The sequence below is a fragment of the Hemicordylus capensis genome, chromosome 1 (assembly GCF_027244095.1).
Source record: "Hemicordylus capensis ecotype Gifberg chromosome 1, rHemCap1.1.pri, whole genome shotgun sequence".
Lineage (NCBI taxonomy): Eukaryota > Metazoa > Chordata > Lepidosauria > Squamata > Cordylidae > Hemicordylus > Hemicordylus capensis.
This window is the reverse complement of record NC_069657.1, coordinates 221,730,812-221,758,683: the sequence shown is the minus strand read 5'-3', so window position 1 is coordinate 221,758,683 and position 27,872 is coordinate 221,730,812. Positions and strand designations below refer to the sequence as shown.

The following is a 27,872-nucleotide window of genomic DNA, read 5'->3' as shown; positions in this document are numbered from 1 at the left end:
ACCATTTATGATATGTCCGTTTCTTTCTCACAGTGTAGGTGGTCATCAGTAACTATGGGACAATGGTGAACGATGGTAAAAGTATGGGAGCGAGTGGATCAGGTTGAAACCACTTTCAGGAGCACTGTGTTCCCAAAGACGGCCTATGCAGAAAAGAAACACATTTATCTTGTAGTGCCTGATGAAAGGCAGGACAGAGGACCAGGTGGCCACTCTGCAGATCTCAGAAGGGTGTGTGTGGAAAAAGCAGCTGATGTGGAGGCACTGCAAATGGAGTGTGCCTCAATGGTGCATGGGAATGGAAAGAATAGGGACTCATATGCCAGGGTAATACAAGCTCTGATCCAACATTCAAGAGTGGCTTTTGACACCTCGGTACCCAAGGATGTAAGGTGGAAAGAGGCAAAGAGAGAGTATGACTTTTGAAACTCTCTGGATCTGCATATGTATATCCACACTGCTCTGTGAACATCAAGCTTGTGCCAGGTGCACTCTTTGGGATGGGAAGGGGTTGGTCAGAAGGATGTCCTGGGGGCAATGAAAAGTGTTGACCTCGTTCCTCCTTGGTTGATCACATGTGCTTTTGCTGAAGTGGTGTCTGTGCAGACTAGTACATGATGGTGTCTTATGTGCGGTAAGAAATGTATCAGTGCTTGTCATATGGCTCTGAGTTCTAGGAGGTTTATTGACTCCTCTTGCTCCCTGGGTGCCACTTCCCCTGGGCAAAGCGGTGATGGAGGTGGGCTCCCCAGCCCTCCAGGCTTGCATCTGTGGTGATTATGATCCACGTTGGTACGTGGTAAGGGCCTTGGATCTCCACCAATGAAGTGAGACCTTCACCACCAGTGGAACCCTGAGTCGTATCTGTGTTCGTGATGTGATCTGGTCCTGGTAGGGAAGTAGGAACCACTGAAGGGCACAGGAGTGCCATCTGGCCCATGGAGTGCACTCTATACAGGCCACCATGCAGCCCAGAAGTGTGGCCAGGGTTATGAGTAGGGTGGTGTTCTCCCCCAGTACTGTATTGGATAGGGAAACTATCTTCTCCTTCCATTCCCGGGACAGTGTTACGATCCCCTTGGTCACGTCAAAAATCGCTCCCAGGTGGAGTAGTCTCTGTGTTGGTTCTAGATGGCTCTTTTGGTGGTTCACCACAAAACCTTGAGTACGGGTAGGTCCAAGGTCTGCTGCACGTCCTTCTGTGCCTTTGACGGGGACTGTGATCATATGAGCAAATCGTTCAGATACGGATGGATGCATATCCCATGTGTTCTGATAAATGCAATCAGCGCTATCATGATCTTGATGAAGAATATGGGTGCTGATGAGAGGCCGAACGGCATTGATCGGTATTGGAAATGGAATCCGTTGAAGAAGAATCTGAGGAAGCAGCGATGTTCTGGGTGGATCGGGACGTGCAGGTAAGCTTCTGAAAGATCCACTGATGCTAGGAATTCCCCTTCTCTGATTGACTGCTTGATCGTCCTGAGAGATTCCATCCTGAAAGGGCGCTTCCTGATGTGTTGATTCAGAGGTCTGAGGTTCAACGCTGCTCGCCACGACCCATCCTTCTTTGGAACCAAAAACAGCAGTGAGTATACGCCCTGCCCTGACTCTGTCCTGGGTACTCGCTCTGTTGCTTTGATCTGGATCAGGTGCTCAGTGGCCTGTGAGATCTGTTCTTTCCTCTATGTTGAGCCTGGGATTTGTGTGGGAATGAAATTGTCCGGGGGGTAAGATGAGAACTCCAGGGACAGTCCCCCGGTTACTGTCCGGAGTACCCATTGGTCAGAGGTGGCCGCTTTCCACACATCCCTGAAGAGGAGGAGCCAACCTCCGACCGGAGCAACATCATTGTTTCCTCTGTTGGAAGGAAGTGGACTAAAACTTTTTGTTAAAAGTCTAGCGTTCCACTCTCCGAGGTCGGTGTTGCCAGTAGGGATGCCTACCTGGTCTGTGGTTTGGGTACCTGCAGTCTCGAAAGGAGCCACTGGAGGAGTAGTTTGACTGTCTAAGTGAGTGCAGAAGAATGTCCTGGGAGCAATGAAAAGTGGTGCTGAAGGTAGGGTCTGTTTTGAGAACACTGGGGAGTGCAAGGACTGTGTCCGGTTGAAACACACAGAGCCCCTTACGGACTGAGTGTACACCTAACTCTGAAATGCCATGTGTGGATGTTATGGGGACAAGGAACAGGACTTTGTAGGAGAGAAGCTTCAGGGGAATGGAATGCAGAGGCTAAAATAAGATGCATGTGAGTGTGTTCTTCTTGAGGTTTCAGGAGGGAAACTGATGGATTGGGAGAAGTAAGGGCAGAGGTTTCTCATAGGAATTGGTTAATGGGAGGATGGGATGAACAGGAATTTGAGAGTTTAATGTTGAGAACGGAGGAGAGAGCTAAAGCTTGGGACTTCAGAGTACTAGGTCAAAAGCCCTGGTCAAGACCAACTTGCAGGAAAAAATGGGACCAGGGTAAAGGTAGCTGAGAGGGGTTCTATCTGCTTCATCCTTACCCAGCAGAGGAAAGCTGCCCAAGCAGCCTCATAGACATACTTGGTAGAAGGCCAGCATGTGATTAGGATGGTATTTTGAATAGCGGTGTAGTAGCCCTTACTATCTAAGAGGAAAGACTCATTTTCAAGTAAATATCGAGGTGTAGAGTTGATCCCGACACAGGAGGTCTAGGCGGAGGGATAGATGCCATCTTGGGGGGGAAGGGAGGTAGACAACAGGACTAGGAGGTCAGAGAACAATGATCTCTTGGGCCAGTAAAGTGCCAGTTCCGCCTCTTTGATGTACAGCTTTGCCACCATCTTGGCTAGGAGGGTTATTGGGGGGAAAGTGTACAAAAGACCCAGGGGCCATCCATGCCCTCTACCAGAGGTCAGTGAAACCTTATGAAGAGTTAGATTAGTTTGTGGTTGGCTGGTAAAGCAAACAGATCCACCAGGCGACCCCAACTTGAAGGGTGATGAACCTGAACATGACAGGGTCTATGGTCTCATTGCTCAGCTATTCTGAATGTTGGCTGTGCCACTGAGGTATTCTGCTCTGATGGAGGACAGGTGGCATTTGGCCCAGCAGAGGAAGAGATAAGATTCCATCATTAGTGATTGGGATCTTGTGCTCCCAACAGTTTACATGAAATTTTGCCATTGTGTTGTCAGTTTTAATTAGAATGTGCCAGAAGTGGATGAGGGCCAGCCTGATTGTGTGCAGTTCCAGTCGGTTTATGCTAGTGATGTGCCCGGACCAGTCTGGAGGCCATTCTACAGGCCTCCAGAACGGTCCGGACATGGGCGGTTCGGATTCGGGTGGTTCGGGGTGGGGGGTCCCCTTAAGGGCGGGGGAGGGTTTACTTATCCCTTCCACCGCTTTCCCCCCTCCGGCGCCCGTATTTTCTTGAGTAATTGGGGCGGCAGGATACCTCTCTGCTGCCCCTTCTCCCGGCGCTTGTCTGCTCTGCTGCAGTGTGCGCACTCACACATCTTCTTGAGTAATTGGGGCAGCAGGATACCTCCCTGCCGCCCCTTCTCCCGGCACTTCTCTACTCTGCTGCAGCGCAAAAGGCTTTTAGAAGCCTTTTGCGTGCGCACGCATGTATCTTCTACAGTATTCAGGGCGGCAGGATACGTCCCTGCCGCCCCTTCTCCCGCTTTTTGCAGCGAAGCGGAAGAAGGGGTGGCAGGGAGGTATCCTGCCGCCGTCAAGTCACTAGGAACCATCGCATATAAACGCTCATAGTCGGCACTTACTGTGTAGTTTTAGATTTTGCTTTTAATCTTTGTTTTATGTCAACCAGAGTGCTCAGTTTTTGAGCATATCAAAGGCAAATCCATGAGATTAAGAAGTAATCAGCTTCTTACTTTGAACCCTCGTGTTTGTGCGCACGCGAACCCCCAGCCCCATCTTTCCCAGCACTCAGGGACCTTTCCTGAAGTACACACCGATCACTCGCAGATTGCTGACAGATCAGGGGAGTGCTGAATAACAACAGACTGAATGTTGCTGTCTCCCTGGGAAATGGCGGGAGGAGTCTGCCAGAGCCTCCGCCTGCCTCTCATGTATGTAAGCCGAGCGCCTTTCCGCTTACTTTGTGCTGGGCGGGTTGCTGCAACGCGTCTCTTGTTTCAAGGAGCCTGGGTCGCCCTTGGTGCAATGGCTGTGGAGCAGTGGGAAGAACTGCTGTCTTTCCAGGCCTTCCAAAGCAGACTGCCCTTGGGGGCTGTGTATGGCTACGGTGGGAAGAGCCCGCAGGGGCTGCGCCAGGAGGAGTTCGCCAGGCTAGGAGGTAATCCGAAGTTGTGATGAATGAAGGTGGCTAGCTGGCTGAGGGACAAAAAACAAAACACGAAAGTGCTCGCTACTCCGAATCTGTCTGCTGTCGCCCCGGACTACTTGCACTGAGCAGCTGTAGCTGCTGACTTGGCTTGCATGGAGGTAGGATGAAGCACAAATTAAGTTATCATCTAGAAAGGCATAAATGTGGAGACCTTGGAGTCTCTTGTGCACCAACAGGGTGGCCATGATCTTCGTAAAGACTCGTGAGGCAGATGAGAGTCCAAATGCAAGGGCTCTGTACTGGAAATGCCTGCAGTTGTAAAAGAACCTCAGGAACTTCCTTTTCGCTGGGAGGATTGGGATATGGAGGCAAGCTTCAGTAAGGTCTAGGGAGGTGAGGAAATCCCAAGGCAATGGCCTACATGACTGGCCTGAAGGACTCCATGCAGAACTTCGGCTTGCAGGTGAGGCAGTTTAGTCACTTGAGATCCAATATAACTCTCCATTACGAATACCACAAACATTTATATACCATTTTCCAACAAAAGTAGATATAAATAAATAAAATGGCCCATTAGGACTGTGTAGGTCGGAAATCCCAGTCCCCGCCACCAGGAGGAACCAGATCAAAGGGCAAGTGCCCCAGGTAGTGCACTGGTGGTAAAGTGCCCTTTAAATTCCCACCCAGCACTGGCACCGGGGTTGATGGGCAGCACAGTGACTTTTGGGAGCAGAGGGGTGGGCAGTCGGGCACCAAACACAAAATGGAGTAGATGCCTCGGAATAATTATGTCAAAGACACAGATTCTATAACCCAGATCCAAATCAGGTGAAAACCAGCCTGATCCATCAGATGTTGTTTGCTTGGGTTCCTGGAGCTCAAAGAGATGATGAAGTGACTGTGTGGGAAGGTAAGGAGGTCTACAGAGAGAAACCTGGTGTTAGTGTATTGATTACCCACTGATCCAAAGTAGATATGGTCCACGTTTGGGCAAACAGTCTGCCTCCTATGGGTGGGTAGTCAGTTGTTTGCAGTTGAACCTGGGGGCAGAGGAGAGGGCTCTGAAGCCAGTTCTGTTTTGGGAACCCGGGGGGGGGGGGCTTCAGGATGAAAGGGGTGGTTGTCCCTATTTCTAAGGGTGATCCTGGAGTAACGAGAGGAGGACTGGTTAGGACAGAACGATTTATAGACATCCTTGCAGCTGGAGGGTGTGACCTTGTTGCAGGTTTCCACTAGAACTGGCTTTAAGGACTCCCTGAAGAGTTTCATTTCCTTGAAGTGAGTAGAGGCCAAGTTCAATTTTGATTTGAGGTCCACATGCAAAACAAAATCTTAGTTACAGTGTCCTGTGGACCAACACATCAGAGACCAAGGCCTTGGAAGAAGTCTGGGGGGCATGCAGGCTAGCGTCCACTATAATGACATCACTGGGCAATACACAGAACTTCTTAGGAAAGGAACCTGTATTCTTAGTTGAGGTAGAGTTATTCCATTATGAGGGCATCATATTGAGATGGTGGGGGAGGGAATAGTAAATTCTTGAGAAACCATGGGAAAAATCTCTTGGGTGAAGGTGGAGGAGAATAAGGCTTGTGTGAATGGTGAAGAAGGAGAAGAGGCATTAAAAGTTCTTTTGCCTTTGCTAAGATGACTTCAAGTTCCTCTGGGGCAAATAAATGAGAAAAAGGGTTGGTTGGCTTGGCCGAATCACTTTTTGGACTGGGCTGATGTCAAAGAGGAATAGGCTCCCAAGGGCTGTTCACCAGTACCTCAGTACTGCGTGGAACCCCTGGGCTGGTAAATCAGTGGCCCGTGAGAGAAGCCTCCTGGGACTGGTACAGGCTCATTTGGGATGGACCTTGGGGCTAGTTTGGGGGCACGTACTGGAAGGAGAACCCCCAAGTCCCTAACCACCAAGTCCCTTATCTAATCTGAGACGGCTGAAGGGAATTCTTATGTCAGGGAGAAATGGGGCTGCCTAGGCAGAAGAATAGGGTACTTACAAAGAAAGGGATCTGAGACCCCACCAGAAGACCTGTCTGCTGATCTATTCATGGTGTGGCCCTTGACAGTTAAGAAAGGGCTACAACACTGCCTTGAGGCAGCAAGTTACAGGGTCCCACAGGCTGAGCTTCCACTGGTTGACCGAGTCTGGGTACCTGTGGGTCAGCAGATCTGCTCATGGAGACCCTGGTGGGTGAAGAGTGCAATCCCCAGCCACCCATGCCTCCTTGGAGAGAAGCATGTTCCTGGGGATAAGAGCAGCTGGAGGGCTAAGAAGCCACATGGGTGGCGGCAATTCCCATCCAGCCTCTTGAGAGACAGTAAGTAGGGCAAGCTGCTGGAGAGGCCTTCCTTCAGAAGAAGCTGGCCCAACAAGGGGCTGTTACAGCCGTGGGGGGGGGGTGGCAGCAAGACCAGCTGATCTTGAGACTGAGAGAAAGTCACGGGGGGAAATCACAGTTGTTCCCTGTATCTCACTTTCTTGCCATGATAGTGCAGAAGCGTTCACTCTTCCTGAAGGCGGGGAGCTCATGCCTTGCCATCACTTTCTGTTTGACCTTTTCCGCCTCAAGATGGTGGCTGCTGCCTTCGATTTTTAGTGTTGGGGGGGCTGGTCGAGGCCAGGCAAGGCTGAGCGATGCTGGAACTACTTTGCCAGAGGCCAATTCCTCCAAGACAGACCCAGCTAATATGGGCTTTGCTTTTTAAAATATGAAACACAGGCGCTCCAGTGCAGACATCCTGGAAGATGCAAGACAGGGAAGGAACTGGGATGGTTCTGCTCCCATAGCCTTCTGGGTAGGGAGGCTGGCCTACCTGATGACCACCTGATCTTTCTACCCGAGAAGACCAGCCCTGTCTAAAAGGAGCTAGCTGGGGAGTACATCATCATCAACGATGACTACCCATACTGTGTGAGAAAAGGAAACACCATTCTTATTTTTCTAGTGCAGATGGCTAAGGAGACAGTAAAATGTGTGAAGGATTTGTTTATTTATTATTAATTATTGAGAGAGAGGGGAAAGCCAAAGATTGTGAACATGTACTCTCCAATGCCAAGGGGCTTTAAGCAGAAGACCATCCTCATAATCCCAAGAGTCACATTACAGAGCACATTCCAATGCTGAAAAGTACATAGCACAAGACAAATACGTGAACTTTTCCCTGACTTTTCAACCCACATCCCTTCATTCAAAGCCAGTTCAGTGGCTGCCAATCTTCAGGTTTTCAGAAGCTTTTTTTAAAAAAATAAACAAACAGATACAATCTACCATTTAATTTATTTATTTATTATTAAAACTTTTATAAGGCTGGTCTGTACATTTGATCATTTATTTTATCCTGTTGCTGGAAATTGTAGCAATATTAATCATCCATCCTCATCACTAGATTTACATATTATTATAGCAGAGGTAATAGAAACACTCTTATCTGTTGGCTCTGTAAGCCCAAATTTTAATTATAGCACATTAAGGAAGAGTCAAAATGGAACATTGGTCTTACCTGTGAAGGGTTCTTTTCCCCTGTAGCTGAAGCTCATCAGAAGTGGGATTAGTCACTGAGCATGCTCGAGACAGACCAGAAATAAAGTACACTACTTCCTCCCACCAGAGGGTGCCAGTCCCAGTAGAGGCAAAGAGTGGTGATAAAAGCTGAAATATTGCTAAAGGAAACCAACAAAACTCAATGACGACAGTGTCAAACAAGTTAAGACAAGGAAAACTGGACGGGTAGAGAGAAAAAGGAGATAGGTGATCTAAGACTGAAAACCCTGGAAGCTGCCTCCACCCAAAAGCGAACCTAACCCATCCAACTATATACAAAAGGTTATAAAGCTTTAGTGCATCAAATGTAGAACCGTAAGGCACGGTAGACATCCAGATTCTGCCAAAGCTTTTCAATGTGATGGGAAGGGTTGGGGCAGAAGGAGGGCACGATGACGTCTTGGGAACACCGTGTTGATCTTTGGCAAAAAGGTCAGATCCAATCTCAGAATTGCCGCGTCAGGTTGAAAGAGACATGGTTCCTTGCGAACGGATAGTCCCCCCCAGTTCCAAGATCCTGCGGGCCAAGGTGATGGCCACCAGGAAAATGGTCTTGTATGAGAGAATCCTCAGGGGAATAGAGTTTACAGGTTCAAAGGGCAGGGACGTGATGGCGTTCAGCACCTTGTTGAAGTTCCATGAAAGAAAATGAGGAACCGGAGGAGGTGCCAAATTAGAAGTGAGGAAACGAGATATGTGGGGGTGTAGTGACTGGGTACCGGGATCTGAGATGTCCAGGACCGAAGCTAGGGCTGAGACTTGTCTTTTCAATGTGGATGGTTTCAGTCATAGCTCCAGGCCCAACTAGAGGAAGGCCTAGACCTCAGAACTCCTGCTGGGATTGGATTGATGTGATTTCTATGGGACCATCTGGAGAAGGCCACCCAGGTGTCCTGGTAGATCCGTTGGGTAGTCGGGCAGCAAGAAGCTAAGATGGTATCCAGAACCTGTTGAGAGTAACCTCTACTCTCTAATTCTTGGCATTCAACTTCCATGTGCAAAGATGGAGCCACTTGGGGTCTGGATGATATATGGGTTCCTGCAGGAGGTCCGGGCGGAGAGGAAGGCACCAAGGTGGGCAAACTGATAGGACCCATTGAAGGGAGCAATAATGCCATCTGGCCCAGGGGGTACATTCCATGGTGGCATTCATCAGCCCCAGAATTTGAGCTAGCAACATCAGGTCTGCTGAAGTGGCACAAAGTAAGGGGGAGATGGCGGATACAATCTTGACCCTCCTTTCAGGAGGGAGAGTCACCATTGCTAGAACAGTGTGGAAGACCGCTCTGAGATGATGTCGCGACTGTGAGGGGTGCAGATGACTTTTTTCTTGATTTACAACAAACCCATGGTCAAGACACTTCAGAGTGAGATGCACATGGTCTAGTGCTACCAGAAAAGACGGGCCCCTGATGAGAAGGTTGTCCAGGAACAGGTGAATGCACACCCCCTGCAGGCAGAGGTGGGCTGTGAGGGCCACCATTATCTTCGTGAACACCTGTGGGGCCAACGCAAGGCCAAAAGGGAGAACCCAATAATGAAAATGGAGGTTGTTGTAGGAGAAACATAGGAACTTTCTGTGTTCTGGTAGAATAGAAATGTGCAGGTACGTCTCTGAGAGGTCCACAGACGTGAGGAAGTCATTTGGAAGAATCACCTGCTCGATGGATCGCAGACTCCATCCTGAACTTCCTCTTCTTGATGAACTTGTTGAGGCATTTGAGATTCAGCACCGCCCTCCAGGACCCATCCTTCTTGGGCACCAGGAAGAAAAGTGAGTAAATGCCTGGCCGTCTGTGCATCCAAGGAATGGGCTCGATCGCCCAAATCCAAAGATGTTGGATTGCCTTGTCCATCAGAAGATGTTTTCCTATTCGGCAAGAGCATGGGGTAGAATAGTAGGTCGTGGGGAATAAGAGATAGATCCAGTGCGTAACCCCGGCACACAGTGTCCAGTACCCATCAATCCTGGGTTGTGGACAGCCACGTGAGGGCGAACTGCTGAAGCCTGCCCCCTATGGGCAGTGAGTCATTGTCACTTGCTCTAGTGAGCAGTGGTATTGGGGGCTTTATTACCTTGCGGTCTGGCTGAGCCCCTGAATCATTGCCTCCACTGGTATCTGCCAGTGCCTCTAAAGTTGGTGTGTCTTACATCTCCTGAGCAAAAAGGAGAAGTGGTATGATACTGCCTTTGGTTCTGAAAGTAATGATCAGGGTTGCAAAAACCCTCTGCGGAAATCTTTCCTGGTGGTAGTCATGCCCTTCTTTTTATCCTTGGTTTTCACCAGGATAGGATTTAGAGAAGGGCCAAAAAGGTTAGTGCCTGAGTAGGAAGAGGCTGTTAATGCAATCTTAGACTTAGAATCTATTTGCCATCCCTTGAGCCACAGAGATCTGCATAAAACTACTCCAGAGGCTAAGGCTCTAGAAGCCTGTTGGACACAGTCGAGGCTGGAATCTGCCATAAAGGCCACAGCCTTAGCCATTTTATTGATGCTCTGACTCAATTTGGAATTCTCTGGGGGCACTAAGATTGCTAACTGTTTGACCCACAAAATGGAGGCCCTCGCAAAAATAGAGTTGGCTGTGGCTGCCTTATAACCGTGGAGGAAGCCTCATGAGCCTTCTTAAGCAACAAATCACATTTCCTATCCTCTGTAGACCTTAACTGTTCCTGGTTCTCAATATTCAGAAGCATCCCCAAAACCATTTGAACAATGGGCGGGTCCACCCAGGGTATCGCCAGCAAGGAGGTGACCTCGGGTGACAGGGTATAGTGTTTGCTAGGAACCAATGGGTCTACAGGAAGCTGGGTTTTGCCATTCCACTAACATCACCTGTCTAAACAAGGGTGGGAAGGGCACAGAGGCCAAGGTACCTGAAGAGGAAGGGAAAACATTCTGGTCTAGTTCAGAAGGTTGCACCACATCAACTGGAGAAACATCATTAATTGCCCACTTAGCCTTAGATAAGAGGACATTGAAGTCTGTAGATGAAAAGTGACGAGAGGAAATAGGTGCCACTGGAGTGGTTTCTTCTTCTGAAAGCTCTCCCTCTTCCCTACCTGATTCAGTGGAATTCAAAGGCATGGGAGAATCAGGTCAGAGGCAGATTCAGGATGGGTGGTGGGGAGAACAGGGGGTAGGAGAAGGGGTTCAATAAGTGTTGTAAGGGTTGGACTGGTACAGGCAGAATGGGGGGGGGTCACCAGGTCCTCCAGGGTAGTTGGCTGGGCAGGTATTCTGGGACCTTGGGGGTGTCTGGAACCCCCATGTCCATCACCCGAGCCAGAGGAAGGAGACAGAGGGAGCAAAACACCCTCATCTGAGCAGTGGAATTGCCTCCCTCCTTGGACTGGAGTCTGGGGAGGACAATGAGAGGCGTCTGTTGGGGCTTGCGAGTCGGACAGGCAAGGCAGGCGCCGCCGGAGGGCGGTCTGGCAATAAAAGTGCCAGCTAAGTTGGAGGCTGGGGCTGAGGGATAAGCGGCAGGCATTCCTTAGCAAAAAAGTATTTTAGTCAACAGGCTACAGCGGGTGGGAAAGGAGGTGGGGCCAGTCCCAGAGGAGGGGGAGCGGCCTTACCTGAAGGCTCACCGGCCGGCAGCCAGTCCAATGGCAAGACACCACCCAATGCAGCATCCCCTTGTTTGTTTAAGCCCAACGGCTCTTTTGGCTCTCCACTTCCCACTGGGCGGTTTGGGTGGTACGCTGGGGGACTGCGCAGACCAGCCGGTTCCCCCTACAACCACCACAGGGGAGGTGCTGTGGGACGCCAATGGATCACCCACCAGGTGATAATCGTCCTTCCCCTTTCTGGCCTTTTGCTCCTTAGAGCACGGCTTCATCCACTTGCATACAGCCTGGATAAGTAGGCGCTCACTGAAGCGCACTGAAGCTGAAAGCTTACGTGCCTTTTTAATTCTGCTTCTGTTTGCCTCCTTGCAGGGTGGATTTGATTTAAATCAAACTGATTTAAATCACGATTTAAATCACTAGCAGAGTTACAGAGTTTGGTTTTTTAAAAAAAAGATTGTGAGCCCTTTGGGGACAAGGATCCATCTTATTTATTTATTTCTCTGTATAAACCACCCTGAGCTATTTTTGGAAGGGCAGTATAGAAATCAAATGAATGAATGAATGAATGATAATCAGGCTTACCCCAAAGCAAGGCACTATATAATAGAACAGCAACCCTCATAGCAATATGTCTAGTTTATCAAAAGGTCCATTTAACATTGTCACAAACAGATCACAAAAAAGACTCAAAGCAGGCAACCAACCCGTATCTTTATACTGTATTTACCTGAATCCAAGGCTAGGTTTTTCCCCAAGTTCTTTCATGTTAGAAATCAGGGCGTCATCTTAAATTCACAGTCCTCTTCCTTTTGAGTAAATAACGGTATCCTGTATTTAACCTATTTTATTTAAGGGGCTTATCTTAAATTCAGAGTAATCTTGTATTCTGGTAAATGCAGTATTTCAATATGGCAGACCTTTCATATCTGCTGGATGGACTAACTCATGAATAGCACATACCAGTTTACACCTTCATCTAATATTTCTCAAAAATGATTTAACATTGAATTTACTTCCATAGCTACATGAGATGAATCTCACCCACACCATCGGACAAATCACAGCCCAACTTCCCAACAGACTATGTTGTGAATCAAGACTTTTGAGCAATTATTTTTAGCTCTCTTTTCAAATGATCAAAGGAGAAACATTCAAATTGGCATTCAGAAGTCAATTTACATTCAACCAATAGCCAATTTGCGGCCAGGGCAACAGAATCTTGTGCTCTTGAGGGGGGAAACTGTGGTGGTGCCTATGAATTTGAAATCTTTATGGAAGACTTGTCCCTAAAGGAGATAAAGAGAAGCCCATTTACCCCCCACCCACCCACTCACATGTCCATCAGTAAGTCCAGATTTTGTCTAGTGACCATTATCCAGCTCCAAGATCCAAAGAAAATTTGTCAAGGGCCGAAATAGACAAGATCTTAGTGTTTACTAGAGAGAGATTATTTTAAGCTGTTCTTGCAAAAGCTACTATTCTATTTAGAGATGGTGAAACTACTAATTAAGAAAGTGGAACAGTTCCTGGTAAAAACACACTTGGAAGTTCTAATACTAATAAACTGGGCAAGAATAAACTTAATGCCCTCTAGTCTCCTTCCCTTATTATTGGATAGGCTCTGCTTGAGTTGGTGGGAGAACTGTGTTAGGAAACTATACGGTCTTTCACCTGAGGCAATCCTCTCTGTGACTGGTCAGGGCCAAATAACTTATTAAATGAAGGATCTGGGATACTGAGTTTCAGAATGACCTGTCGAGGATATCTAGGTCATTCCACATGCTCAGTGGTGAGATGAGAACTCACCCAGCAAATTATCTTTACCTCCTCACCTTCTCTGAACATAGATGGGCCTTCTCAAGGGCCCATTGAATGCCCTCCCCTCGGAACTACTGGCTGGCAGATATAGCAGAATTCCAATACAGCAGAGATATTGTCCCTGTAACTCTGAAGAGATTGAGTCAGTTGGACATGTGCTCCTGCGGTGTGCCTTTTATATAGGTCTTAGGTGAAGGTTAACTGACCCTGTTTTACATAACCTGCCAGGACAGACAAATTCTATGTCAAATATTTGTTAACAGATGTGAATCCATCCATCACACACGAAGTTGTGAAATTCTGTTGTTCTGCAATACAAGTTCGACACGCTCACTAACGATTAGATTCAGTGTACAGATTAATTATCAATATGGCTGTTTAAATTCAAGTGGTGGGGAAATGCTTGACTAAAAAGCAGAAGGTTGCGAGTCCAAATCCCTGCTGGTACTATATCGGGCAGCAGCGATATAGGAAGATACTGAAAGGCATCATCATCTCATACTGTGCAGGAAGAGGGAATGGTAAGCCCCTCCTGTATTCTACCAAAAGAACACAGGGCTCTGTGGGCACCAGGAGTCAAAATCGACTTGACAGCACACTTTAATTTACTTTATGTTTTAATTTTACTTTTGTTTTAGATGTTTTGATATTGGTCAAAGACCGTAATAAAGACTGACTGACTATCAATAGGATAAATTAGGACTGATGAAAGATGTCAGTTTCAACTTTTGAACTGTGTTTTATTTAAAGATGATTCAGTCAACATGGGATGTGTATATTTCCTGCTCAGGAGTATGTGAACCAACAAAAGAGTACTTGCTAACTATGATTCTGAAATATTTACCATGCAAGCTCACATATTAAAGTTACATGAGCAACCTGAAACCTAATTCATGAGTATTCATCAAACCAGGGTGTTTGCTCATGCCAGAAACATGGGAAATGTGCACTGTTTCCTCTGCAATGTTACCCTCTGACTAAAGATGACCATGCTTTAGTTGTACTATCTAAAATCTACATGTTTGTGCTGCCATAAAGAAAAAATCCAGTGCCGAGTCAGCAGCAGTCAGTTTAAACCATAAGAGAATGTGCATCCCTTATATATGCCTTTCCAACAATGCCAACTTAGAAATGTAAAGAACATTGCTGGTTGCTAAGAGACTAGTTTTGCAATGTTGGAAATCCTGTGACACACTAGTGGTGTGCACGGAACCGCCGCAGCGTGGTCCGGCACTGAGGGGGGTCTACCTTTAAAGGCGGGGGGGTAGTACTTACCCTTCCCGCCGCTCTTCCCCCTCCGGCGCTGCATTTAAACTCTAAGTTTCGGGGGCAGCAGCTTTCCTCCCTGCCACCCCTGCCCCTGCCGTTGCCCGGAAGTCTCGGAAATATGAGCACACATGCGCGCACCGCGCACATCCGTGCTCATCTTTCCGAGACTTCCGGGCAACGGCAGGGGCAGGAAGGAACGCTGCCACCCGTGAAACTTCGAGTTTAAATGCAGCGCCGGAGAGGGAAGAGCAGTGGGAGGGGTAAGTACTACCCCCCCGCCCTTAAAGGTAGACCCCCCCCCTCAGTGCCGGACCGGTTCCGAACCGGTTCAAAGGCCTCCAACATGGCCTCCGAACCGGTTCGTGCACATCCCTATGACACACACCTCCATACATCAGTGGCCAGATGAAGCAACAGCACTCTCCATATTGGAGAGTATATCCTATAGAAGATGGAATGATGGAAGCTAATTTCAGCATCTGGAAAGCTTATATGGATGAGGAGGACTCTGCTAAATGCCTACTATTGCACTTGTCTATTATACCGAGGATGGAATTGTTTCCACCCTGCCCTCAATTTCTCTTCTCACACAACTCCTCTCTCCTGACCTTCCCCTTCTCTTCCCTATTTGAAATGGCTGTGTAAAATATAAATCAAAAATTTCAATTTGGTTTAGCTCCTAACAAACAGAAAACACATCCAGGTTACTAATACGGTTCAAACATCAAACAGTTTAATATTTTAAATTGATATGTACACATACATGTACCAGGGTGGATTTGATTTAAATCAAACTGATTTAAATCACGATTTAAATCACTAGCAGGGTGGATAAAAATCAATGATTTTTTTTAAAAAAACAAAAAAATTGGATTTTTTTGATTTAAATCGGATTTTTTTTATTTAAATCCGATTTTTTTGATTTTTTTTAAAATCATTGATTTTTATCCACCCTGCTAGTGATTTAAATCATGATTTAAATTGTGATTTAAATCAGTTTGATTTAAATCAAATCCACCCTGACATGTACACACAAATGTCAATTCAATTTTTAAAAATCTTAATTGGGGTTGTACACCAATTTTCAACCCTTTTGCTGTACACACATCTTTGATGTTAAGATTTTTGGTTTTAAAAAGCCAAGAACATTAGTTTCAAAGTATCCCAATTAAATTACTAAAGCCTTTTAAATCTGTCCAGTATATACTTAAAAGTGTTAGATGCTTAAAGTGTTTACATGCTTTAAATCCCTGCTCAAATCTGATTTTTCCTGCATCTTTAAACCTTTTTAATGATAATACTTTATCTCCCAGGGAGTTCTTTCTCACAAGTTGACATTTCCTAGGTGGACGTCACTTTGAAAGAATTGTGTGCATCCCACATGCAGTTCATAACATGAGAGCGTCACACTTGTCATTTCACCGGGAGTAGATGTGGTAGAAAACAAACAATTGCAGCTTCCAGTGATGTTTACATGCAGTGGAAAGATACTTGTGCATCTGTCATATATGATAAACTAGGAGTCAAGCAATTCCCTATACAAAAATAATTTCCACTTTGGAGAGATTTCTAACACCATCACAGCTATAAGCATTATGTTAATCACTTCAGTTTTATTGCTTTGACTTTGGACTTTTGCACACACTATGGTTACAAGGTCATCACCCCAGCAAGCACTCCAACTGCAATTAGGATCACTGTTAACCAGTAGCAAGGCAAACAACAAAATTTGACTTTATAATTCAGAGTCTTTGTACTCTCTGAAGTTCTTGAATGCAAACCTTTTTCTTTTTTAAAAAAAGAACATCCTATGCATTGTGACAGCAAGAATTAATTGTCCCCTTTGCTAAGCAGGGACCACCCTGGTTGCATTTGAATGGGAGACTACATGTGAGCACTGCAAGATATTCCCCTGAGGGGATGGGACCAAGCACCTGGGAAGAGCATTTGCATGCTTGCGTGCAGAAGGTTCCAGGTTCCAACACAGACAGCACAGAGGCAGGAAGCACCTTTAATGTCATGCTGGAAGTGACACACAAAGACCTCATTTCTTTCCTAAGCTTTTTGGCATGTGGGGTTGAAAAAGTGTCCATACTTTATTTTTCCATTCATAAAAATGAGCTTCCTAAAATCCCTAAGTAGCAATGAATGGATGTCAATGCAATCTTAGGCAAGTTTGGCGACTTCAAAGTTGTATTTAATGTTTTTCAATTATCCCTAAGAAGTGTGAGAGTACATATAAATTTCACGGAGTATTCCTTTAAAATAATAAAATAAAATCCCGCATAAAGCTTTGAATGTGTTTCAGTATAACTATATTAAATGTCTATTGATTTTCATCCCCCTAATCAAATGTGTCATTTCAACTACTTGGCTACTTGAAAAATGTTGATACACAGCATGGAAAATTATTTTAAAAATTTTAATACTTAATATCAGGGTGGATTTGATTTAAATCAAACTGATTTAAATCACGATTTAAATCATGATTTAAATCACTAGCAGGGTGGATAAAAAAAAATCCGATTTAAATCAAAAAAATCCGATTTTTTTGATTTAAATCGGATTTTTTTTATTTTTATCCACCCTGCTAGTGATTTAAATCGTGATTTAAATCAGTTTGATTTAAATCAAATCCACCCTGCTTAATATACAGGTCGAACATGCCAAATTAAATCACAATATTTAGGGAATCGGGGAAATTTCTAGTAAAAACAGCACTTGAGAGTTGCATAGATTTTCCTCTTATAAATTTTATGTAAATGAGAAATATTTGCATTCAGAAAATTATCAAGGCGGAAACTATGCCTCATATTTGGTCTGCATGTAATGTTCTTTTTAATTGTCATAATGGTCTCTCATCCAACTGCATCAATGTTAAATAACTAATAACTAAAACATACCTACACAGTTTTTTATCTAAAAAATTATTTTGACTAAAGATGTAATTCTACCCAGATTATAATTTTTCAGATAACAGGTGGGATATTTAACTGGAAGAATTGCCATCAGATAAAAACACTTTTTTCCCCATGCTGTAAAAATGTGTTAACTGTCTCAATGGAAAGCACAAACTGTTTCTATGTAACAATCATTTTATTAAAATATATCACACTGCAGTAGTTTACATAAATTCCAACTGCATTCTCATATTATGACTACATCAAGCAAGAGATTCAGAAATTAAGCTTTCTATGGGTCATGCAAATACAAAGAATGACGCCAGCAAAATACAAATGTACCTTGATCATTTTTCACAATTTGATCTTTTTAAAGACATTATAAAATATTAAAAACTAAAGTTTATTTTGACATATTTAAATACGATTCAAACAATTTGCAATGCAATATTATTTCATTTATTTGTATCCTGTCTTTCTGTAGCATAACCTTGGAATCCGATAACAGTATAAATACAACAAAATAGAAATCCATAACTAAGCACAACACATCAAAAGAGTCAAAGAGTAGTAATGGGTATCTTTTAAGAGCAACATCTGAAGACACCCACTGGAAGAAAACAATCTTTGTTACCTGCCAGAAAGCAAGCCATGATGGCACTAAGACAACCCTTCTTGGGAGCTTGTTCGACGTTTGGCATTACTACAGGAAAAGGTCCTGTCTCCACACACTACTTCTCTAATAGCAGCAGAACTTGGAGGAGGGCCATCCACAATGCCGTCTTCAAAGTTAGACTCTAGTACTTCTCTATTATTAGCAAAAGTCATCAGTAGTTCTGATCTCTTCTGGTCTCTACATTTGCACAACTTTGTCTCATACAGTCTTAGAGATGTACAATTTCCAGAATTTTGAAGCCATGGGGGAAATAACCCCCACCCGCCAGAAATAACTGAAATGTTGGGCAAGACTGAAATATATACAATCAGAGATGTGGGTTTTCAGAAAATTTCCCCCGCAAGTTTCCCCCTCACTTGCATAAAAGTTGCACCTTTTCTTCCAAAAAAAACACCCAAACACACACAGTTTACATTTTCATGATGCCCTAAAACACTGTGATCTGACTTGGCACATTGTTTGACCTATTCATACAGTTCAAAAGTAACTCCACTGTATTACATTTCCCTCACTATCTCAAAAGATTTTTAAGTAACTGAACTGAAATATTTGTATTATTTATTTATTTAAAATATTTCTATGCCTCCCAAAACTTGCGTCTCTGGGATGTTTACAATTAAAATCATTTAAAACATCAAATCAATTAACAATTTGATGGGACAGGCTCAATAAAGACACTTCATGTGCTTTACTAGTTATACTGAAACAAATTCAAAGCTTTATATGAAGAGAATTTGTTTTATCATGGAGGGTAACACACAGTGTTACAGTTCTTTGAAGCAAGAGAGATTAACAGGGGCAGTATTCCTTCTAACAGGGAATCCCAGATGTTATTGACTACAACTCCCATAATCCCCAAACAAAGGCTATTGTACCTAGGGATGCTGGGAATTGTAGTCAACAACATCTGGGAATCCCTATTAGAGGGAACACTGAACATGGGGCCAAATCAGGTGGATCATATATCCACCATTCTTTAGACCAAAGAGGAAGGCAAGTCAGAGCAACAATTAACAAGCAAAGGAGGGCCCTATGAAGGGCCTAGGTCTGTGCATTCCTCTAGTAAAGATGGCAGTGAATCCTATGATGAACAATGAAACACAATGATGTTATCTAAATCTAAGCCTGTATAATATATTATTTTTATTATTATTTACATTTTATACCACCCTCTTCCTCCAAGGAGCCCAGAGCAGTGTACTACATACTTGAGTTTCTCCTCACAACAACCCTGTGAAGTCGGTTAGGCTGAAAGAGAAGTGACCAGCCCAGAGTCACCCAGCAAGTATCATGGCTGAATGGGGATTTGAACTCGGGTCTCCCTGGTCCTAGTCCAGCACTCTAACCACTTCACCACGCTGGCTCACACACTGGCTATTGTATAGAGCTATACAATATATAACTTTCAAATATATGATATATTACTGTATTGTTCAGTCTTTGCCTCTCATAGGTTGCACTATCATCTTTACTAGAGGAATTCAAAGAGCTGGGCCCTTATTTTTTATAAATTGTTTCTATGGACTATTTTATGTAAAATATCTGTGTTAACCAAGAGTCGACACCGACTCAACAGCACACTTTACCTTTATCTTCATATTATATATTGTTACAAAAAGTAATGGGAAGGAAGCAATAATAATTTTTGCCTTGCAAAGAGTTTCATACATCATTCAAAGAGATAAAATATTATACAAGATGTTTTCCAATTTTTCCACATCTGGCCTTGTAGGATGAAAACCTGGGGAGGGGGGCAGTGTCTTGAATTTTTCTGGGGTTTTCCCTAGGTCCTTCACATCTCTGCAGTCTGCCATCCCGCTCATTTTTTTGCCATTTAGCATTAAACACTGACATTTTAGTGAATAGATATAGAACACCGTGTTCCTGCTTGCATACACTGCAAAGGAAAAAGCAAATCATGTACATTTTTTCACACACAGGTAAAGGCACGAGAGAATCAGAACTCTGACTCACTTCACAACATATGAATTGCAGCAAGTGGTTTTCACTTTTGCTTATGTTAAAGATATTTGTCCCAACTCTCAAGTATCCACAAAGCATAAAATGTTATCTACAACAACACTGCTTGTGGATTAAAATAAGTTGCACTGAATTGGAAGTAGACCCCACTGAAAACAGAAAAACATCTGAGTAAACAAGCATATGATTGGACTGCACATTCAATTGTTAAAGTTGCAATTCACTCAGCCACACCAAAATACAGGGAACAGTTTAGAATACAGAGAGTTTGTTCATTTCAAAACAGAAATTGAGTTTTCTAGATCTAGGAATTCTCCCTTACGTTAACTTGCTTAGTTAACTTGCAAGTTAACAGTTTAAGATAGCCTTGGTTCATAGTCTTCCTTGGTACATTTGAAGGCCCCTTGCAAAACTTTCTAACAACTGGAATGATTTGATTTAAATCAAATCTATTTAAATTGCTTCACGGAAAGACTCAATTTTAATTATTTAAATCACTAGTCAGGAAGATTCTATTTAATCAGCATTTTCTAGTAAAAAATACATTCTTCCTGTCTAACATAACCTCAATAAATATTCAAGGATAGAAGTATATTGTATTTTTAGAAGGTAGGTACACACTATAATAGATGCACACCTCTATTAATGCTGTTTTATTTGGGCAACCAGGCCTTACATTTATTTGTTGCATGTTTGCATTTTGCACGCATGCCTGTCTTATCCACAGGTACAGAAACTTCATTAAAATATTCCCAAATGGGGTCTCTTTTACAGCCTGCTGCCATGATAGGTGTTTCTCTTCTACAATGGAGGATATACCCGGGAAATATTTCCTCAAGACTGCATGAATATAATTTTTGTTTTCACTTATTATTTCCCTCCCCTATCCCTTGCACTTATATGACTTATATTTGTCGTATTTCTATCCAGATGACTCCTCCTTGTTCAGATCTACTCCATCCGCCCCCACCAAATCCTCTATTCGTTCATTGGCCTTCTTTAGCCCGATTCAGACATTATGCTGTGTGAGTGTACAGATGTCTGTATATTTGTACTCATGTTTATGTGAATGACTGTACCTGTGTTCATTTTAAAAGTGAACCTGGATACAGGCCCTTCAAATGCAGGGACAGATAGGAAGTGTATGTTATGCATTCAACCTAACATGTGAATAACTGTACCTGTGTACACTGTATACTTGCTGTACAAGTGCTAAACAACGTGTGAATAGGCCTAATGCCTTTGCATTTTGAGAGAGAGAGAGAGAGAGAGACGAGGGTTTGACTGCGCGCACGTGTGTGTATAACAGCCATGCAGTAAAGAGAGAGTGTGTGCATGTACATACGTACACACATTTTATACCGTAGCTCTTATTTTCCCAGTAAATGGGGGGGGGGCGCGGCGGCAGGAATCATCAGTAGCCTGTCCATAACTTATTTCCCAAAGAAACTGCCAGTCTAAAACTTTATTCTGACAACCTGGCACATCTTCAGTTATTTGCAGTTTCACTATATCTCAGGTTTACTTTTTCTATTCTGGTCCCTTTTAGCTACCTAGCTAAGTAAAATGTACAAAACAAAACCAAGTACCAAAGGCTTTGGCAGAAAATCACTCAACCCAAGAACATATTTACACAAAAACTATTTGAAGGAAAGGCCTGCATAGATGACTAAAATATTTATTTTATCTGTTCTTCCATGAATAGCATTTCTATAACTTTCTGCAATACCCAATGAAATTTTCCAAGGCTGTGCTATCAGAGTGTGGTGATAACTGCTCTCGCCACTTCACACCACCATTACAGCAAAACCTGATCAGAAATTCAATCATCTCCAGGTCAGAATGCCAGAATACATTTTCAGTCTTTATAATTAAAACCAGAAGTCCCCCAAGCCAACCAACTCAACAAGTGAAGCATCATTGCAAAAGATTTTACTTATCCTCTATGTTACAAAAAAAAATCTTGAGCTCAGTTTGGATGATAAAGCTACTGTATATTATGAAGGCACTTGAAAACCATGGCAAAAGCCCTGACAGATCAACTACAAAAGCTCTTCAAACACACCAAAATTCAATATCCATTTGACAGGATTGGGCAGTGCAAATGGAAACACAGCACATTCTCTCATTATGCCATTTTAACTGTTTTCTATCCTTGCCTTGTTCTTGCTGATCACCACATCTATGCTCCCCCCACAAGAAAAAACCACCCTGAAGATACAGAGAAACTGCAATCTTATGCATTTTATTACTATTTTTAGAGCTCTCCTTGAGAACATTTACTTACACTGTAGAAATAAGAATAAATTTCAAGGTTTCAGAACCCTTATCTATGTCACAGACTGTATTAATGTCCAAGTCAGAAATACATGTCATAGAAATATGACATGATAAAAAGTGAAAAAAAGACTATGCAATATTCTGGAACAGGAAAACTTGTCTCTCTCTTCTCCCAATATACCCTCACCTAAAATCCAGTAAGCTCTGGCTCGCTAAAATGGGTTAAAACATACACTTGATTTCACACACAAGATCACAGAAAGCTCAAGTTATGGGTATATTAATAAAAACCTAGACATATACCAGGACAACATATACAGCTTCATGATTCTCACTTGAACCAATAATCACCAACACTCAATTGTTAGCATGAAGTCATAATTATGTCATTTGTAATCTACACACCCTCATCCAACACTATGGCTTTAGAGATCTACCACTGATTTGCCCAGTCTTTTTTCTGACATGTTCTCCCAACACGCAGACTGGTCATTTCAGCTTCATTGAAAGAAGTCTTTGAAAGACAGAATACCAGTCAGTAGGCAGAAAGCTACTCAATTTTATCACCCATGTGATACATGAATGAGAGCATACACTAAGTAATAATGCACCAAAGATTAACCACATCACTCTTATATGTGCGAGAAAGCAAGCCCAGGTTCTAGGGATGAAAGCATTTCCTAGCCAAATATTGAAGTATTTATTCTTTTTATTCCAGGACACGGTAAAAGCATCAGGCATTGCCCAACCACATAGTCAGCTCCAACAGTGTACTACATCACAGAAAGAGCTTTAAAGCTTAGTGTGACTTGACATCACCTCCAGAACTGTTGCCAGATTTTTAAAAATCCAACAATATATCCAAGTTCAACTCAACAATAAGAAGGCCAGACTAGTGGCTTAGGATCAATTACCCTTAATTTGCAAACTGGGGAATTAATGGAAGAGAGAGGACAATTCTTTACATGCTATGTTACTTTAGATGTATAAGGTTTATTCTCCTCTTCCCTCGGTGCCCAAATCTTCTTACAGCGATGCTGGCCAGGAATCACATTCCTACACACACACACCCCTCCAAACTGAAGAAGACGCACACAAATCACACCACACAACACCCCAAGCATAGTCGGGAAGCAGATCATGCTCCCCAACTTCAGTCATATCTGGGGCCGCGGGCGTTACTAGAATAGTGCCTGGGAGGGCAGAAGGACGAGAGGCCCATGTACCCACACTTTTCTTTCTTTCTTTGGTGGCCGTTATGGGAGTGCCAGAAGGGGCTGCAACCCAGAGCATCTCTGAGCCGCCTCCCTCTCAATTCTGAACCCCGCGGGCCTCTTGCTCGGACAGTAAAACAGCGCCCCCGCGCCCTCCTCCTCCTCCTCCACACCCACACATATACGTATGCACACCCCGTTCCAAGCTCCATCCGGGCCTCAAGGGTCAGACGAGAAGATTTTGGTGAGGAGAGAAAGAGAATAGAGAAGAAGAATGTACAATAATGTGCATACACATGCGCACACACGCGCGCGCACCGCATCCTTGCCGTTGCGTTGGCAAGGGAGAGGGTGCCTGCGGGCCTGCCTGCGGGCCTGCCTGCGTACCTGTATGTAGTTGGTCTCGCAGTACTCGGCGACCCGCTCGAGGTTGGTGTAGCTGTCGAACAGGGCCCGGCGCCCCCCCGGGATCTCCTCCTCCAGCAGCATCTGCAGCTCCGCCATCTTCACATCCTCCTCGCGTGCGCGCGCGCTCAACCCCGCCTCTCTCTCCCCCTCGCTCTCCCCACCCCCTCCTGGTCCTCCTCACCCACTTCCCCCCACCTCGTGCAGCCAGCCAGTCAACCGCCCTCCCACACGCCGCTGCTGTTGTTACGCCCTCCTTCTCCGCGGACCCGGTGCTCTCGCTCCCTCTGTCTGAAACACCCTCCGACCAGTCTTCCCCGGGGGCGCGGCGCAACCGACCAACAGCATCCGTAGCCACTGCGCAGGCGCCGAAGCCTTCCACAATTCTGCTCCTCTCCCCCCCCCCCCCCACGGCCCCCTCACACGGCTGCGCTCCGTTCCCACTTCCGGTGCCTGAATCCCGGCAAGTCGGGATGGAGCGCGCGGGAAATGCTGACGTGCCCCGCCCTCTCCCACTGAGTAGAAAGAAATCCCCTGGCGGGAATGAAAGGGTCAGTCGCTGTGTGGGCTTTTCTAAGGGCGCGTCTGGGAGAGGTAGGACAGACGGTAAGGCAGAGGATAGGCCTACACCCTATCCTCCGTCTGTTCTTTTAAAACTTTTTCCCATCTAAAATTTATCCTCCAGATTTTTCTGCTGAGCACAGTTTTACATTTGCTAGTCTCACCATCAGCATTTTGAATCTAACCTTATTTGGGGATTTTGAGGCACCTTAAGCCACAAAAGAGCTTTAAAACCACAAATAGAGTTTTGTGGCACTGTAAAAAGCCAACACTTGTTGTGGTGTGGCTTTGTGGCATCTTGTGATATTGTCTTGAGTCATGGCAGGAAACAGGCTCTAGTCCTCGAAAGCTTATGTCAAAATAAGGGTTGGTTTCTAAAGTGCCACAAAGCTTTTGACGCTTTTGAACTTTGGTGCTGGAAATGACTTTTGAGGATACCATGGACAGCCAGGAAAACAAACAAATGGATCATAGAACAGATCAATCCAGAATTTTCATTCAAGGTACAAATGACCAGTCTCAAACTATCATACTTTGGACACATTCTGTGAAAACCCAGCTCCCTTGAGAAGTCCATAATGCTGGTAAAAGCTGAAGGAAAGGAAAGAAGAGGATGACCAGCAGTAAGGTGGATGGACTTGATTGTGACAGCAATGAATGCACCACTGAGAGACCTTAAAGGCCAAGTTGAAGACAGATCGTCCTGTAGAGAATCTATCTATGTTGTCGCTAAGAGTTGACACCAACTTGACGGCACTTAATCAATCAATTTAAAGTGCCACAGGACTCGATATTCTCTGCAGTGTTACTTCAGTTATTGATTACTTCAGTTATTATTCTAAACAACTAAGGTGGTGCCATGCCATGCCATGCAACAGGAGTAGATTTTGTGGAAGACCACCATCCTATTGACTGTTGGGTGCTGGGATTCTTGCAAAATAATGCTAGTCTCGGTGGACCTTGGTCTGGTCCAGCTAGGCATGTTCTTAAGCAAGAGTGCATATTCAGTACACTTAACATGTATTCGTTATGCCCTGAAGACACATTCTTGCTTGGTTCATTTAAAACATGATGTCAGTACAAGAGTTCTAGCAAAAGAAGACAAGGCTGAAGTCAGCCCACACTGATAAACAAAAAACACAAGTTATCTCAAAAGCTGCAATCCTGTTGGAAACCTACAGATAGCCAGAGCCTGAGGAAGACCCCCACAGACTGCTTTTCTGTTTAAAAATACATTCCCACTGCAGAATCCACTGTGTGAATTCAGCTGCTCAGGCTCCAGGTGCCTTAAAAGGTGTGCTTCTTTAAAACCTTTGGCTGCCTGCAGCTGCAAACTCACACTACTATGCAGGTGTGAGTGTTTGGGAAGGTGATATCTGCCAAAGCACCTTAAAAAAAATTTTTTTTTAACCATCTGCAGCTGCCAAATCGCACCCCTGCAAATATGAACCTTTAAAAATTGAGCTGAATCTTTACAAAAAATTGGGAGGAGTCGGGTACCTGGAGATGGATGAAGAACACCTCGATGGGTTGCCAACTGGAAAAGGACTGTGTGGTGTGCCCAGGTGCAGAATTCAGAGTGGCAATGTTGGAGCTACAACCTTTGGCATTAACCCTATGTATTGCTGACCACATGGAAAGCCACACCTACGAGGTAGCAGTAAATCTGACCAGATACTATTCCTCCTCACGCATTATTTTTCCTCATGCCTTCAAGTCAGTAAAAAATAATAATACTGAAAAGATCCAGCTCTCACAGATTACAGGACTAATCGTGAACAAAAAATGTGGGAAAGGCGGTATGTCATCCGGTGACATTGCCCTAAGGAATCGGCCTTCAAGATAGTATAAACTGCTGTCTGGAAAGATTCCTACTTCAAAGTATGCCTGCCTATTGAAGACAGTGTTCACTATATGGCTCCTAAAGGTTGTTGAAAATTCCTTGAGGAATGGGAATATTCTGTTTAAATGCAATTTTTCTACAATTCCCCTCCCCCAACTATACTTTTAGAAGCATTTGAAACCACTTCTGCTTTTAGACAGTACTCTTTTTTGGCTTTCATGTTTGTGCACAAAGGGTATGATCAAACCAAAGTGAAGCACTTTTAAGTCCCTTTGATTCCATTGGAAAAAATACTGTTTAACTCACCCCTATTAAAATCAATTAGACTTAGCTTTGTCTAGATCTCACCCTGTCTGAAAACGTCTTTTACATTAAAAAAAACAACACTTCAAAATGAAACATAACATTGACTAGGGTCTAAAATTTAAATACTGTTGCAGTTAGAGTTAAAATGGGAATTGTGAAAATACTCTTACAGTCATAAAAATAAATGACGTTTTGGACATCAATATCTACCTTTAAACATGTTACACAGATAAATAGCTCCCTATTAAATATCTCATAATATACATTCATCTAATTGGATTAACATTTTCAAATATTTTGAAACTTATTGAAAGTAACAATCCACTATGCATGCATGCATATTCAAGAATTTACCAAATCAGAAATACTTTTTCCCCATGGACTTTAAACACTGAATTCCTTAACATTAGATATCGTTCCAAACCTTTCTGTTTATAATTTTTCATCATTCTACTTGTGCAATATTAAATATGTACATATTTCTATTAGTATATGTATATGTGCACCTCTAGTATGGGAAGATAACATCAGATCAGCACTCCGGTCATTACCAAGTCAGAAGGCTACAGGAATTGATGGAATAGCTACAGAAATATGGCAGGCAACAGAAGAAGAATCAGTCAAGGCTCTAACCAAACTATGCCAGCAAATTTGGAGAACGACACAGTGGCCAACAGATTGGAAGAGGTCTGTCTACATACCCATACCAAAGAAAGGAGACTTAACAGATTACACAAACCATCGCACAATATCCTTAATTTCACATGCTAGCAAAATAATGTGCAGGATCATCCACACAGATTAGAGCCCTATGTGGAAAGGGAAATGCCGGATGTTCAAGCTGGTTTCAGAAAAGGCAGAAGAACAAAAGACATCATTGCTGATGCATGCTGGATAATTGAAAAAGCCAAAGAATACCAGAAAGAAGTCAATATGTGCTTTATTGATAACAGAGAATCCTTCGATTGCATCGACCATGTCAAGTTGTGGAATATCCTTAGGAAAATGGATATCATTGTTCTCATGAGAAACCTATACACAGGGCAGGAAGCCACAGTCCAGACAGAACATGGTGAAACAAACTGGTTCCAGACTGGCAAAGGAGTAAGACAAGGTTGTATACTTTCTCCTTTTTTATTCAGTTTATATGCTGGACATATACTGAGAGAAGCTGGATTGAAAGAAGATGAGTGTGGTTTTAAAGTTGGAGGAAGAA

The 27,872-nt window shown here is 44.0% G+C and overlaps 1 protein-coding gene across 12 annotated transcripts in view; it reads right to left on the bottom strand.

The window, feature by feature from the left end:
• Window positions 1–24,360, bottom strand: part of ABI2 (abl interactor 2) — an 86,995-nt gene extending 62,635 nt beyond the window's left edge. For 5 of the 12 annotated variants that reach the window (XM_053281191.1, XM_053281212.1, XM_053281222.1 and 2 more), the window contains exon 1: window positions 23,929–24,118. In XM_053281191.1, the coding sequence (XP_053137166.1) occupies window positions 23,929–24,045 (117 nt within the window). In that variant the 5' untranslated portion in view covers window positions 24,046–24,118. Of the gene's footprint in view, window positions 1–23,928 lie in introns of all 12 variants that reach the window. The other 7 variants (XM_053281154.1, XM_053281163.1, XM_053281173.1 and 4 more) reach the window with 3 other exon arrangements.
• Between the last annotated feature and the right edge of the window lie 3,512 nt (window positions 24,361–27,872).